The sequence below is a fragment of the Bos grunniens genome, chromosome 13 (genome assembly GCF_055505025.1).
Source record: "Bos grunniens cultivar Pamir isolate PY7600 chromosome 13, Bosgru_T2T1.0, whole genome shotgun sequence".
Classification (NCBI taxonomy): Eukaryota; Metazoa; Chordata; class Mammalia; order Artiodactyla; family Bovidae; genus Bos; species Bos grunniens.
Genome location: NC_141177.1, coordinates 45,815,498 through 45,831,268, shown reverse-complemented (window position 1 = coordinate 45,831,268; position 15,771 = coordinate 45,815,498). Strand labels below are relative to the sequence as shown.

At 47.4% G+C, this 15,771-nt stretch overlaps 1 protein-coding gene across 1 annotated transcript in view; it reads left to right on the top strand.

The window, feature by feature from the left end:
* Positions 1-15,771, top strand: part of PCSK2 (proprotein convertase subtilisin/kexin type 2) — a 240,778-nt gene that overhangs the window by 201,924 nt on the left and 23,083 nt on the right. The window contains exon 8 of the mRNA XM_086333839.1: positions 8,945-9,120. Coding sequence (XP_086189965.1) covers positions 8,945-9,120 — 176 coding nt within the window. The remainder of the gene's footprint in view (positions 1-8,944; positions 9,121-15,771) is intronic.

The window sequence follows — 15,771 nt, the reverse complement described above, 5'->3', positions numbered from 1 at the left end:
AATCTTGTGGCAACTCTAGTTGTAGTGTTGTGAGAAGCTTGTGTATTGTTTCCATAACGGCTGCACCAATTCACATTCCCACCAACAGTGGAAGAGGGCTCCCTGTGTTTTCAAAGTACAGTTTTGTCCACGGATCCGTAAGACATAAACAGGACTCAGATAAAGATGGTAGAACAGGAGGAATGCACAAATTATTGCAAACATACTCCAAACTCTTCAAAATGCTTTTGGTGGCTTGTTTCGTTTGTACCAAGCATCTCATTTTTAAGGGAAAATACTCTACCTAGAAGAATCTTTTTATTAAGTTCTACAGGAAAGATGTTTAACAAATTCCCCTTTATGGGGTCTTTAGAAACCGAGGGTGGCAGGTTACTAGAAACTTAGAAAGAAACGCCTTCCCCCTGCCAAAAAAGAAAGGGAGAGAGAAAACGAATGAGGGGATAAGATGCTAGAGAAGGAAGTGGCTCCTCATTCATTCCAAGTTTTGCATCAAATTGGCTTCTTAATTTATTCAGGCTGAGTCACCCAACCTTGTTTTTCTTTTTTTACAACCATCTCTATGTGTTTTTTTTTTTTTTCCTGGTGATTTAATGGAACCATAAACATACTTTGTGCTGACACTTGCATTTCCAGGGACCTAAATAAAGCAAGAGAAACCTATACAAATCCATCATTAACCTCCTTCAGCGCTGTCTGCTAAGGTCTGCCTGAGTTGGGTGCTGAATTTCATAGAAGAATATATCCAGAGCGTTCTGAAATATAACTAGGGAGGCTTTGCCCCTCGGGTTTCAGCGCTCTGTGTTTGGTGAGCCTCCAAAAACCTGACATCAAAATGTCAGAGGCTGCTATGAGCTCAGGGGAAAATATAGCACCCAATTAATATTTGATAAGGCAGGCTCACACGTCAGGTGCTATCTGAATGGGGGGAGGGGCAGTTTCCTATTCACAGGACAGAGTGGAGGCAATGGAAAATTTCAAACCTGGATTCCTCACTCACAGTGAGGTTTTCCAAAGAGTTTTTAAATTTTCTTTATGCCCACAGTAACTGGGTTTTTTTAACAAGGGATTCTTAAAACTACTTACTGCAAAAATGAAGTGTTGCAATTAGTTCACGGCATTCAGGGATCCATTGGGATCTTTTTCTCCATCGGCTTCTTTTTCTCTCTTGTAATTTGTGCTCTGAAAGCATTTGAGTGTTAGTCGATCAGCTGTGTTCAACTCTTTGCAACCCTATTGGGCTGTAGCCCGCCAGCCTCCTCTGTCCATGGGATTCTCCAGGCAAGAATACTGGAGTGGGCAGCCATTCCCTTCCCCAGGGGATCTTCCTGACCCAGGGATTGAACCCAGGTCTCCTCCATTGCAGGCAGATTCTTTCACCATCTGAACCACCAGGGAAGCCCCAAAGGACCTAATTCTCCAGCTCTTTTTGTTTGAATTCCTTAAAAGCAAACCTGAGGCAAGGATCTGGGTGCAAGGAATTTATTTAGGAGGCAACCCGGGAAGCCAGTGAGGGAAGAGAAAGGAAGATAGTGGGAGGACAGACCAACAGAGGGTGTGTAGGTGAGCTGGGGCTTAAGGGACTGTGGGGACACCCCCTCAGCATTGCCCTCCCTGAGGGGAGGAGGCTGGGAGTTTAACCACCAACTCCCATCTGTCTTCAGTGGAGAGGTAGGGGTGCTCAGCCATGAACCCCTGGCCTGTCCAGCCTGCAGCTCACATGGACTGAGCTCCACCCCAAGGCAGAGGACACGCCCCAGGCAAAGACCCACCCCCTCCCACTCACCCCAGACAGGGCCAGCAGGGCCAGGTGGGATGTGCCAGCCTCTGACTGATCCCCAAAGTGAGCGAGTGCAGCCTGGCACCTCAAAGACAGAACCTGACTGGTGTCTGTGAACCCCGACACCTCACAGGTCTCACAACAACACTCTGAAAATCCAGAAACTAAGCCCAGAGCCAGTGGGAGGCATTGCAGCCACACAGAGACTCTGAGCAAAGGAGCCGCCTTTTCCACTCCCTTAACCCAGCTTGGCTCCATTGTATCCATTCCTATGGGTCCTAAGTGCTCAGAGCCAGGCAGGTCCAGTCCCATCCTGTGTGCATCCAGACATCCCAGGGACCTCTGGGCTCCCCTAGAGGAGCAGAAGGAATTCTTGCTGACGAACCCCTAGATAGGCACTCAGGAATCACAGCAGTCTACCTTTCAGACTTGGGGAAACATTTTGCTCATCCTGGCTATCAGTTCCAAACGTTGGCTGGTTTTCATTCTAAATAAGGAATCAATTCCAAAAGTTGGCTGGTTTTCATTCTAAATGAGCTATCAATTCCAAAAGTTGGCTGGTTTTCATTCTAAGCGAGCTGTACCCTCTAGAGAATCTTTCTTTTCAGGAGCTTTCTGAGCTGGGGTCTGGGGCGCCACCTGGTGGCCAACCAAGATCACCGCAAGTCTCAAAGTGTTGAGTTAGGGGGACAACGTCCCAAAGGACCTCTGTGTGTGCTAAGTTGCTTCAGTCGTGTCCAACTCTTTGCGACCCTATGGACTGTAGGGGCTCTGGCGCGCTCTCTCTCTCTTTCTCTCTCTCTCTCTCTCCTAGTAGCTAAGTCGCGTCTGATTCTTGCGAGGACTGTAGAGTCGTGTCTGACTCTTGCGACCCCATGAACTACATGTAGCCTGCCAGGCTACTGGGTCCATGGGATTCTCCAGGCAAGAATATTGGAGTAGATTGTCATTTCCTTGTAGGGGCTCTAAAGTTGCCTTATTCTGAAGACCCACTGGTATTTACATAATGATAACAACAGTAAGACAAGGCTATGGTCCTAGTGTGATTAGATTGACTAGTTTTCTGTGAGTATAGCTGTGAAAAGAAGAGAAGCGAAAAGCAAAGGAGAAAAGGAAAGATATAAACATCTGAATGCAGAGTTCCAAAGAATAGCAAGAAGAGATAAGAAAGCCTTCTTCAGGGATCAATGCAAAGAAATAGAAGGAAACAACAGAATGGGAAAGACTAGGGATCTCTTCAAGAAAATTAGAGATACCAAAGGAACATTTCATACAAAGATGAGCTCAATAAAGGACAGAAATGGTATGGACCTAACAGAAGCAGAAGATATTAAGAAGAGATGGCAAGAATACACAGAAGAACTGTACAAAAAAGATCTTCACGACCCAGATACTCACGATGGTGTGATCACTGACCTAGAGCCAGACATCCTGGAATGTGAAGTCAAGTGGGCCTTAGAAAGCATCACTACGAACAAAGCTAGTGGCGGTGATGGAATTCCAGTTGAGCTATTCCAAATCCTGAAAGATGATGCTGTGAAAGTGCTGCACTCAATATGCCAGCAAATTTGGAAAACTCAGCAGTGGCCACAGGACTGGAAAAGGTCAGTTTTCATTCCAATCCCAAAGAAAGGCAATGCCAAAGAATGCTCAAACTACCGCATAATTGCACTCATCTCACACGCTAGTAAAGTAATGCTCAAAATTCTCCAAGCCAGGCTTCGGCAATACGTGAACCCTGAACTTCTTGATGTTCAAGCCTGTTTTAGAAAAGGCAGAGAAACCAGAGATCAAATTGCCAACATTCGCTGGATCATTGAAAAAGCAAGAGAGTTCCAGAAAAACATCTATTTCTGCTTTATTGACTATGCCAAAGCCTTTGACTGTGTGGATCACAATAAACTGTGGAAAATTCTGAAAGAGATGGGAATAGCAGACCACCTGATCTGCCTCTTGAGAAATTTGTATGCAGGTCAGGAAGCAACAGTTAGAACTGGACATGGAACAACAGACTGGTTCCAAATAGGAAAAGGAGTTCATCAAGGCTGTATATTGTCACCCTGTTTATTTAACTTATATGCAGAGTACATCATGAGAAACATTGGACTGGAAGAAACACAAGATGGAATCAAGATTGCCGGGAGAAATGTCAATAACCTCAGATATGCAGATGACACCACCCTTATGGCAGAAAGTGAAGAGGAACTAAAAAGCCTCTTGATGAAAGTGAAAGTGGAGAGTGAGAAGGTTGGCTTGAAGCTCAACATTAAGAAAACGAAGATCATGGCATCCGGTTCCACCACTTCGTGGGAAATGGATGGGGAAACGGTGGAAACAGTGTCAGACTTTATTTTTCTGGCCTCCAAAATCACTACAGATGGTGACTGCAGCCATGAAATTAAAAGATGCTTGCTCCTTGGAAGGAACGTTATGACCAACCTAGATAGCATATTAAAAAGCAGAGACATTACTTTGCCAACAAAGGTCCATCTAGTCAAGGCTATGGTTTTTCCTGTGGTCATGTATGGATGTGAGTTGGACTGTGAAGAAGGCTGAGCGTCGAAGAATTGATGCTTTTGAACTGTGGTGTTGGAGAAGACTCTTGAGAGTCCCTTGGACTGCAAAGAGATCAAGCCAGTCCATTCTGAAGGAGATCAGCCCTGGGATTTCTTTGGAAGGAATGATGCTAAAGCTGAAACTCCAGTACTTTGGCCACCTCATGGGAAGAGTTGACTCATTGGAAAAGACTCTGATGCTGGGAGGGATTGGGGGCAGGAGGAGAAAGGGACGACAGAGGATGAGATGGCTGGATGGCATCACTGACTCGATGGACGTGAGTCTGAGTGGACTCCAGGAGTTGGTGATGGACAGGGAGGCCTGGCGTGCTGCGATTCATGGGGTTGCGAAGAGTCGGACACGACTGAGTGACTGATCTGATCTGAACAACAGTAATAATAGCATTTTGACTCTTTCAACATGCCAGGAAGGATGCAAAACCCTTTACTCACTTTACTCTCTTTGCAACTTTATCATACATTGTTACATATTTTATATATGTGTTCCTGCTAAGTTGCTTCGGTCACGTCTGACTCTGCATGATTCTTTGCCACCCCATGGACTCCTCTGCCAGGCTCCTCTCTCCATGAGATTCTCCAGGCAAGAATACTGGAATGGATTGCTACACCCTCCTGCAGGGGATCTTCCCAACCCAGGAATCAAACCTGCATTTCTTATGTCTCCTGCATTGGCAGATGGGTTCTTTACCACTAGCACCGCCTGGTAGAACATGAACATGTTTACTATCTATTATTATCCCTATTGAACACGAGACCACACAGCTAGTAAACTGTAGAACAGTGTAGCACCCAGAGCAGCCTGGGCCCCTGCATTAACGTGCATCAACAACTTGCATGCCGTCAGTGATGGGGAAGTCACTCCCTCACGAGGAAGTCTGTTCTGCCTTTGCACGTGTGACTCTTAGAAACTTCTTCCTTAAGACGAGCTCTCTGTTTGATTTTTGTTGTCTGTTCCATGAGCACAGTAGTTTCCACCTCTTCTAGGTAACACTTGGCTGGAAGGGAGGAAAATTCCAATCAGTCCAATTCCTATAAATTCTCTGTAACATGCAGACCTGTGCATTTGAGATGTCCCAAAGTCTTAGCGCTGTCTCAAAACCTTCAATTCAGTTCAGTCACTCAGTCATGTCTGACTCTGCAACCCCATGGACTGCAGCGTGCCAGACCTCCCTGTCCATCACCAACTCCCAGAGCTTGCTCAAACTCACATCCATCGAGTCAGTGATGCTGTCCAACTTCAATTTTTTTGAAAGTTTAATTATTTACATTTCCTTACCCACTTATTTACTTTATAAATTTTGAAGGAAAAGTTAATTTCCATTTTTTTAAATTTTAAACATGGCTGTCTCAGACAGTAAAGAATTTGCCTGAAATGCTAGAGATCCGGGTTCAATAACTGGGTAGGGAAGATCCCCTGGAGAAGGCAGTGGCAAACCACTCCAGTATTCTTGCTTGGAGAATCCCATGAACAGAGAAGCCTGGTGGGCTACAGTTCATGGGGTCCCAAAGAGTCTGACACGACTGAGCGACTAACACACTTATCAAAGTAACTCTTTAAGAAGACAACCTATTTCTTTCCTTAGTTTTAGCATTTAAACCAATGTTTGGCATTTTCAGTCAAAGGGATCAAGATAAAATAATCAAAATTGAAAACGTCTTATACAACTTCACAAAGTCCAATAAATGGACATGAAATATAATGAACTCTTCAATTGATATTTCTTGCAAGTTTGTCAGATATTTACTTCTAAGAGTATTAAAAATGCTCAAACTGCATCAAGCCTTTTGGGAAATACTGTCTCTTGCCTCCAGTCCCTTCCAGGACTCAGCAGTCATGACCAGGGGGGTCTACCATATGCCAGTCCTGCTGAGGGTGGGAGGATGCAGCCATGAGCCAGAAGACAAGATACCTACCCTCACACAGCTTTGAGTCTAAGGGGGAGACCCAGACCAGGAGCAAACAGACACAATAATATCAGATCATGACACCAGCGTGCACAATAACCAGGGGATGATTCGAGGGTGGGTTCTGTAGCATCACTTCTGCGGAGCCCCTCAGAGCAGCCCTGGGAGGGGGCCAGGCCAGGTAGCATTGGCCTTACCTGCCTTCCTCTGAAGGCAGAGCAGGTAGACTTATGCACCTGCTGTGATCTCCGTACAAGCTCACCTTTCATAACAAGAGGAGAGGCAGAGGATTTAGCACAAATCCTTGGGCCGTGGAGGCCCTAGAGCCCAGGACTGCAATCCTGGGCAGCAGGCAAGAGGCTCAGACTCTGAAAGGGAGGAGGGAACCGCCGAGTCACCACGAGGCAGGACGGTGGGGACAGAAACGCTGACGTGCCTGTCGTCTTGCCATCACGTCGCATCAGCCAGCAGAGCATTTTGCAGATGCTAGGATGCTGAGTCCTGGCTGCCTGGGCTTCCTTGTTTCTCTCCCTTCGCCTGGCCCCAACTCCATAGCTCCTAGAGCACTCAGGACAGAGTACCTCCCTAAAAACCCTTGGGTCACTCTGAGCCTTGGTCTTGGCCCCTAATGCTGCTGTTGCCTGCAAACATTAATCCTGTATCTCATTCAATTTATGCATACTTCATTCCTCCCAAGCTTAACGAGATTAAAAGAATGCCCGGGGCCTGGCCCCTGAATACAAATGAGAACTTGGCTCCCAGCCTGTGGCCGTCCCCGCCTCCCTAGATGCCAAGAAGTCAGAAGATGAACACACAACAGCGCTGGCATTCTGGGAGGCACAAAGGCAGCCAGGGTGGGATGGGGGGGGAAAGAGGCAGAGGACAGGAGCTGAAAAGACAGGGCAAAGGGCACCAGCCAGTGACAAGATTCAGGGGGGACAGTCCAGGCCCACTTAGGCTGGAGTTGAACTTCTTTTTGCCCCCTTCCTGTGGAGGCAGGCTGCTCAGGGCTGGTCATCTGGGCACTGGATGACTTCAAGACCATCTGAGCCTTCTCCTGGCAGTGAATACCTGTCTCCCAGCAAAGTCTCCCCATCTACAAAGTGGATATGACTTAGGAGAAGAAGCTGTGCTGTTCAGTTGATTCTGTAAACTGGTGGCCACCTTTGTTAAATAGGTTTTTTTTTTCCCCCCTAATGGGCAGAATATAGTTGGACCAAGAGCAAAATGTGGAATTTTAGATTTTCCATCCCTAGTGAAATGAACCATAAAAACTTAGCTTCTGGAAAGTTCAAACCAAAGACTATGCTTATTCTGTAGGAGATTTTTTTCCAGGAGAAAGAATGTTAACTAATAATTAGTTAACACTGGCAAAAATGGTGACCTGATCTATGGGTAGAGGATGGAAAAGTCTGGACCTGTTATCTCTGTTTGGGGGAAAATCAACTAAAAGGTGGCCCAGGCACAGTATTTAGGAAATACTTTCCAGATGATCCTACAATTGGCTTTAAGATAGGTAATGCTATTACCTGCAACTAGAAAAGGAAAATCAAGGCGCGTCTCTAACTTTGTTCAACTATCAGCAGTTAGTTCTCAGGAACTGTCTGTAGATTTTGGGGAGTGGTCACATATACATAGATAACCAACATACATGAATCTTCCTTCTTTAAATTGGTGCACACACCACGTTTCAGGCTGGCCCTTGTGTAATAAAGTCCTCGGACCACTGAGGCTCCGCCTGTATACAGCTCAGGCCTTCACTCCAAATTCCAGTGAGAAGAATGACCAACACTCACCAACACTCTAGGCTCCTTGACTTGAAACAGTGTATGGAGCAGAGAACAATACTGCTTCCAACAGCCGATATTCTGTGGGTAACGATGAAGGAAAAAAACCCCTCTCCGTTGGCTGCTGCTCAGTGAACCCCCAAGAGATTTTTTTCTAAGCGGTCCCAGGGAGGGGGGGTGATGTGAACCCCAGTTCCCCAGATGCTCAGGCCTGAGAACAGAGGACTTCTTCCTCCAGAGTCCCTGGACACACAGACACACAATCATGTAATCAAAGAAAAGCTCCCAGCAGGAAGTCACTCCTTCCAGGCATCTGGGTAGCACAAACTTTACAAAGGTGACCCGGGGGGAAAGGGGTGTCTTCTGCATCCATTTCAAGTATACTTTAGAATTACCTCTTGGACATTTCTGTTGCCCCAAAGCCCCTTCTCAGTTATAATGCAACTGAGAGTTCCTCTTAGACCTTACCCTCCTCTCCTCAAATATCTGAGAGCAATTGCCTCCCGCCACACTGTCATGCACAGTAGCTTTACTTCTCCTCTGAAAGGTGTCCTCCATCAGCCCCCCAGTCCCTGGAGGCCAAGCTTCCACTTAGAAACTGGCCTCATTTAGGAATTCTAGCAACCTTTGTCGGGGGTATAGAATTGCCTCCCAATAGGGACATAAGAAAAGGGGTGGGTGAGGTGCAAGGAGATGGGGTGGGTAGTTCTGTGCATCTTCCTGACCCCCTGATCACCCCACTGTGTGAGGCTGGACTCAGGGTTGCCCCACTGACTCCAGGGCACAGGGACCTGTGGCAGACCCCCCAGCCACATCCAGGACCTAGCCCCCTTCCCTACCTTGTCTCCTGCGAACCCGGGACCCGCCCACAGTGCTTCCCTGCCCCTGCGTGTCCGCAGGTATCCGGATGCTGGACCAGCCCTTCATGACAGACATCATCGAGGCTTCCTCCATCAGCCACATGCCTCAGCTGATTGACATCTACAGTGCCAGCTGGGGCCCCACCGACAACGGGAAGACGGTGGATGGGCCCCGGGAGCTCACGCTCCAAGCGATGGCGGATGGCGTGAACAAGGTAAGATCACTCCTGTGTCCTCACGGGAATGGGGCAGAATGGGACTGGGTGGGATGAGGTGTGTGGGGGTGGGGAATGGAGAGGAGGTAACGGTGGAGTGGAACAAGGGCAGGGCAGGGGTGGAGGTGGGAATCGACACCTTCTGCCGTCACTCAGGTCCTTTGAGAAACAGATCCCAAAATGGGGTTCAGGGTGCAGACTTATTGGAGGAGTCGCCTGTGAAAGACAAAAGGGAGCAATGGGGCCCTTCAGAGGGCGAGGCTATCCTGGTCCCTGCGAAGAGGGGTGGGCAAGAAGGGTGTCGCAGAAGGGCTGGACTAGCGCCCCCACGGCACAGGCATGGCTGGGAGCAGCCCCGGGAGAGATGGATCTTTGTGCAAACCAGGGGACTTCAGGGCACAGCAGGGGAGCTGCATCCAGCTGCTCCCTTGGCTGGACTCAGCCACCCGTTTCTGGGATCAGCCCGGGAATGGACAGAGCCACGGAGAAGGGATCAAAGCAGCATCTCAAAGGGAGGCAGCCAGAGCCTCGGGGTCACTGAGCAGGTCAGCAGCCCCTGGGGAGGGGAAGGAGGTGGCCTCTGGGATCTCTGGGCAGAGTCCACTGCTACTTAACATAGCCAGGCACCGGGGCAGAGTCTCCCTGGGTTCAGGCCCCTGGTCTGCTGCGCAGGGTCTGAGTGTCTCTCCGAAGTGACCTGACCTCACAGCGTATCAGTGTGCCTGCCTGTAAAACAGTGACAACGGTGCATTTCTCCTGGGGTCACCATCAGATGTGAGATAGACATGCAAGTGTTGGGCCCTGGGAGGTGCCCTGCTAACCACAGTGTTTGTCAGGGTCATTAGGGACCCTTAATCAACTGCCCCCAAACTCCAAGGCATAAAGCGGCAGGTTTCCCTAGGCTTGTGGACTCTGTGGTCCAAGAATTCAAATGGGATCATGGGGAGGGACTGTCTCCGCTCCAATCCCTGAACTTGGCTAGAAGGCAGGGGACTGGATCTCCAGGCTAGGTGTGTCCACTTGTCCCTGGGAGGGACTGGATTACTCACTCTTGATTCCACTGCAGCAGCTCCTCTGGGCACTTAGTCATTTTGTCTAAGTCATCTTAGTCTTTTCCCAGGAACGGACTTGCCCTCTGGTTGATGTGGTGCCCCATCCCCACTCTCGGCTTGTCTGAGACGCCATGAAGGCCCCTGACACTGGAATGGCACAGTGCAGTATACAGAGGGGTTACTGATAACATTGGGAGGTGGTGTAGGAAGTGATGCCGCTACCCCATCTCAGTGCCCAGACCCTTAGGAGTTTACAGGGTGAGACTTCTGACATAGAGACAGCTACTTCCTTATTGAGTTATTTACAGTTTTAAGGAGAGAGAAGGCTGCCCATCAAGCCCAGGATCAGGTGACAGCAGGGACCCAGGGGAACACACCCCCCTTCCCATCAGACACGGTTTTCACTGAGAAGCATTTTTTTTGACACCCAGAGGCCAAGAGAGTTAGGGAGGAGGTGACATTTGGCCTCAGTCGGAATTTACAATGCAGATGGGCTCAATGGAGTACCTCCTGGGGCAGCTCCTGTCATTCTCCAGGAGCTTCTGAATGGCTCCATCACATCCCCGGGCAGGGGAGTTCTCTCTCTTCCATCTGCGATGTCCCCTGTTGCAATTAAAAAGGCTCTTTCAAGTGTGATCGTTCTGCAAACATGCCAAGTACGCCGAAACTTAAGAGAAAAAAAATTGTTATGACTTATCGTCAGACAACAGCATGTAAATATTTTACAAAGTGGAGAGTGGTGAAAAACACACAGTTTCTCATTTGAATCTCCCTCAAACTGTGGGAAAGACTCTTTCCTGGTTTCAAGGTAAAAATACTTTCGGACAAGTTTACAGATGTGTGTGAGCAACGGGGTATTATTACACATGAGCAGAGCCTTCCTCCCGCTTACTCAGCTATCTGGTCCAGTCTAAAGGAAAGCACGCTCTGAAAAGTGATCTCTACCTAAACAAATTCCCTGGTGGCTCAGCTGGTAAAGAATCTGCCTGCAATGCAGGAGACCTGGGTCCGATCCCTGGCTTGGGAAGATCCCCTGGAGAAGGGAACGGCTACCCACTCCAGTATTCTGGCCTGGAAAATTTAATGGACTGTATAGTCCATGGGGTTGCAAAGAGTAGGACAAGACTGAGCGACTTTCACTTGGACCTAAACAAAGGTGTCAGACAATTACCTATTCCACTAAAGCAGTTCTGATGCTTGTCGTTGAATTTTAGCATCTTGCAGACAGGTTTGCTTCACCGATATCATAATGATAAAAAGCAAGAAGAAGAGGGACTTACCCGGTGATTTGGTGGGGGTCTGCAGTGGACGTGGCTTCAATCCCTGGTTGGGGAACTGAGATCCTGTGGGCCGCATGGGGTGGCCAAATGCATAAATAGATTAAAAAAATTGTTTTTTTAAAAAACAGGAAACAGAGGATAAGAGAACTTTTCAGGAATGTACCATTTGCCACAAACCACACCACTCCCAATCATATGATACCTTCTTCTCACATGCACATCACCTACGTGGCTCCTTAGGGATTTAAGTCAGTGTTTCCTAAATTTGCTCAGTAAACACTTTAGGGAGGAAGTAAGGACCAGGCATGAAGGAAGAGAGGGAAGCCATTCCCCCTTTATTTCCCGTCTTTCCTCTTTATAGTCTACGTGCTGAATTTCCAGTAAAGACATTCTTCACATTACATATGAGAGTAGGCGACAGACAGAGATCCCTGAATTATGATAGCCAGGAACTGACTTCTCAGTTCAGGGTAACTCAGACGCGGACCCTGAGACAACAGCTGAGTTCAGGTGGTTACTCTGGGAGGTGAATGGGACACCAGGAGTGAGTGGGGAGGTGTAACCGGGAAGAAAGGGGCCAATAAGGGATTTATCTTCCAGTCAGCTACCATTGAAGCTGGGACTCAGCTTGGATTAACTGGAGCTTAATCCCATGGGAGAACTGGGAAACTTTGCATAACACACGCTAAAGCTAGCAGCACAGTAGCTGGCAGAAAAGTCAGTGGTTGAGGAGGTTCCCAAGTGGCACCTTCAGCCCAGAGGCAGGTGTGCAAGGCAGCCTTCAGTCTCTTGGGAGAAATCCCTTACACGAAGACATGCCTGCACTGACATCTGCTGACGCCCAGCGTACCAAAAGCCATAAGGTCGAAGGAATATGGGCGGTAACCACTACCATCTACCACAATCTCCAGACTGCAGCTTGGGCAAAGCCTAGTTGAGCTTGGAGTCATCTTTCTCTGGGTAATAAAGGACCAACAAGGTAATGCATTTGTCGGTTAGAAAAGGATGTAGCCCTTGCAGAGAGACTGATGGAGAACAAAGGCCTGTGGATACAGAGCACAGCATGTGACATCACTCTGACAACCAGAAGAGGAATTCAGAGACCACTGGAGGCTCTTGAATGTGACAACTGACTCATGAACTTCTTTTCACATCTTAAGGAAATGTACCCAGGGCAACCTTGGCCCATGTTTGGCTCTGATGACTATACCCCAACCTCTTATTAATCACACCTCAGGGTTGCTATCAGAGGGAACACCTTAGGAATATTTAAAGATGAAGCAACAGAAAATGTCTGAGGCCCAGATGAGACAAAGCATTGATTGTTTATTTCCTGAGCATGGCAGGGAGGGTTGCAAAGAGCACGGACACAGGTCCCAGATCTTGGAACTGAATTGTACATGGGGTCACTTGCAAGACCCTGGCTTGAAAGGCACCCTCCAGGAAGCGGGGGTGGGGTGCGGGTAGGCTTCCCAGGGAGACAGTGATTAATCAGGATGAGCAAGGATAAGCCTGGTGACCCTGCTGAAATTTAATCAGAGCAGCGGGTGGACATGGTGATGCAAGTGCCGGGCCTCTGGCCACAGTGATGCCTCGTGCCAAGGAGCTCTCAGGACTCCTCCCCAAGCTCTGATTAAGACTCTGAAATGAAGGTTTCAGACAGAGGTTTTCAACTGAGTGGCAGCTGCTGCTGTGTGGAATGCTTATCACAGTTACAATCCCTCCTTTCATTTCTGAGAAGGAGAAACAGGAGCAAAAGCTGGTGGATTTCTAGTGGCCTTTCCTAAGTACCAGCCAGCCTCAGGCGGAGTGGTCAACCACCCTGGTTGCTCAACGCTTTCCGGATTTTAGCACTGAGAGCCCCACTTCCTGGGGACTCTCCAGCTCTGGACAAACCAAGGCGGCTACCACTCCCCTTAAATAAGCCTTCTTGATGGTGGTGATTATCTGCACCCAGGGAGAAACCCAACTACCTGCTTCACAGATTGATGTGAATGTCAGCCTTCGACAGCCCCCATGACATCAGAAAGGCTCGTCACAGTGTGTCTGGATCTTGTTAGAAAGAGACAGGATGGTATAGGAGCCTGACCTCCAAGGTGGATGTACAGCAGGAGAAGCCATATTTAAAGGCAACCGCAGGTGCAGTGAAACACAGGCTCAAGTGATGGATATAAGCAGAGGCTACAGTGCCATCCTCGTTTGGCTTTCTTGGGACTCAGACACCCCACCCACTCCTGCTGAGCTCCGAGGAACCCATGGGGCACCATGCAGATGCTGGGATCCGGTGGTCTGGCTGCACCTGCCCGGGTGTGGCTTCCTACCCATCACCAGCTGGCCTCTCCCAGTGCTGCTTGTACTTGGGACCTGCTAGCACTGTGGGGGCGGTCCCAGGCCCCGTGCACACAGCCCAGATCATGGGGGAAGGTTCTCAGGGGTCTCCAGGGGCTGGGGGTGCTCCTCATCAGCTCAGCCCTGGTTGGCCTTTCTCCCACTCCTTCCCCGACTCCCATCTTGTACTCACGTGTGCTTCCTGAGGTCACCCCCAAGTCCTGGTCTCAGCAGCTGATTTTGAAGCCACATAAATTGGAACCAACCACTTCTCCCTGTAGATATGGCCCCGCTGTTCTCCAGAAGTTAACCACACTCCCAGGAGGGGACCACTCATCCATCATCCTCATTTAAAGCACTGTGTGACTTCACCCCACACTCCCAACACTCCACGTACAGAAAGGAAGGAATAAAGAATGAAAACATAGAACAGCTACACGGAAATATAATTCAGTCCCTGATATTGTGCCAGAGAGGGACTTTCTAAACATACAAGAGAACATATTTACCCCCAATAAAGAGTAATAAATATTACTCATAAAACCTTTCAAAATTTCTGCAAGTCTGGTTATTGTCAAAGCTGATCAATAGATACATGGGGATTCATTATACTAGGTACTCTAATTTTTGTGAAGCTTAATGTTTTTCAAATTAAAAGGTTTTTATTCACACTAAAAAGAAAAAAAAAGCAATTCAGTAGGTGGTTAAGTTGTCAAGAGTCAGAATATACATCTAGGGAAAAGTGAGAATAGGAACTGTGCTAATATTATACAAATGGCTACTTATGGCTCAGGATAAAATTTTCAGAGACTGCATTATACAAAGTGGTTTTTTTTTGGTGGGGGGAGGTGTTTTTGTGCAGCATGCAGGATCCTAGTTCCCCAACCAGGGAAGGAACCCTCACCCCCAACATTGGACGCACAGAGTCCTAACCACTGGATTGCCAGGGAAGTCCCCAGAGAGTTTTTTAAATGCTGTATGTTTTTTAATGTTACATCTATATAAACTGAGTGGAACTGAACACGACCAACTGTATCAGTCAGGAGAGGCTCTCTCATCCTGCAATAACAAACAGCCCCAAAAGTTCAGAGATTTGAAAGCACAAAGATTTTTACTCAATCAGTGACTCATCCACCACAGTCAGTAGAAGGCTTTGCTCACCACAGTCTCCTGGAGGTCAGAGCTGACATCTGAAACATTGCTGCTTACTGTGCAGAGGGAAGGAAGAGCTCTGTGGGTCTGGCATTGACCAGTAAATGGTTCAGAATGTCTTACAGGATCCCATCCAACCACAAGGGGATGCTATCATGGGCCCAGACAGCAGGCAGCTAGAAATACTTGGCAATCAATTCAAAAGCACAATAATGTGCCCAGAAAATCTGCTCGGTGACCCAAGATGTAACCAGTGATCTTGTGAGGAAACACACAAGTGTCAAAGGTATTTATGAGTAGTTTGAATATAATTCTTCCATGAACTGTGAGTACAAAAAAGCAGTACTTGTAAATCAATACATTTTTTATGTTATTTAAATATAGGTGTGAAAAAATAGACTAAAGTCATTAAAAGGAACATTTTCTGCAAGTCAAAATGTAGGCAAAATACAAAAGAAAAGAGTATATCTACATATGTATATAAAGACATATGAAATATTTGATGACAAAAATTTGGTTAAGTTCTTTAATATAGGAAGAGCTCTAACAAATCAATAAAAAAAAGATATGAAAGAAAAGATATGCATAGGACATATCTTTGGAGACATGGTGCTTTGCTAAGGTATTTATAAAGAATACAAATGAGCAGCAAATATAGAGAAAGAAAAACTCAACTGATAGTGGGAAAAAAAACACAAAAACCTCAAAACAGTGAGTTTTGTTTTTGTTCACTCAGTTGGCAAAACTATTTTTTTAATGATTCTAAATCTTGACCCAGATAAGCTGAATACTGAGTTCTTGTGCAGTACTGGTGAAAATATAGATTATTATTAAGCCTT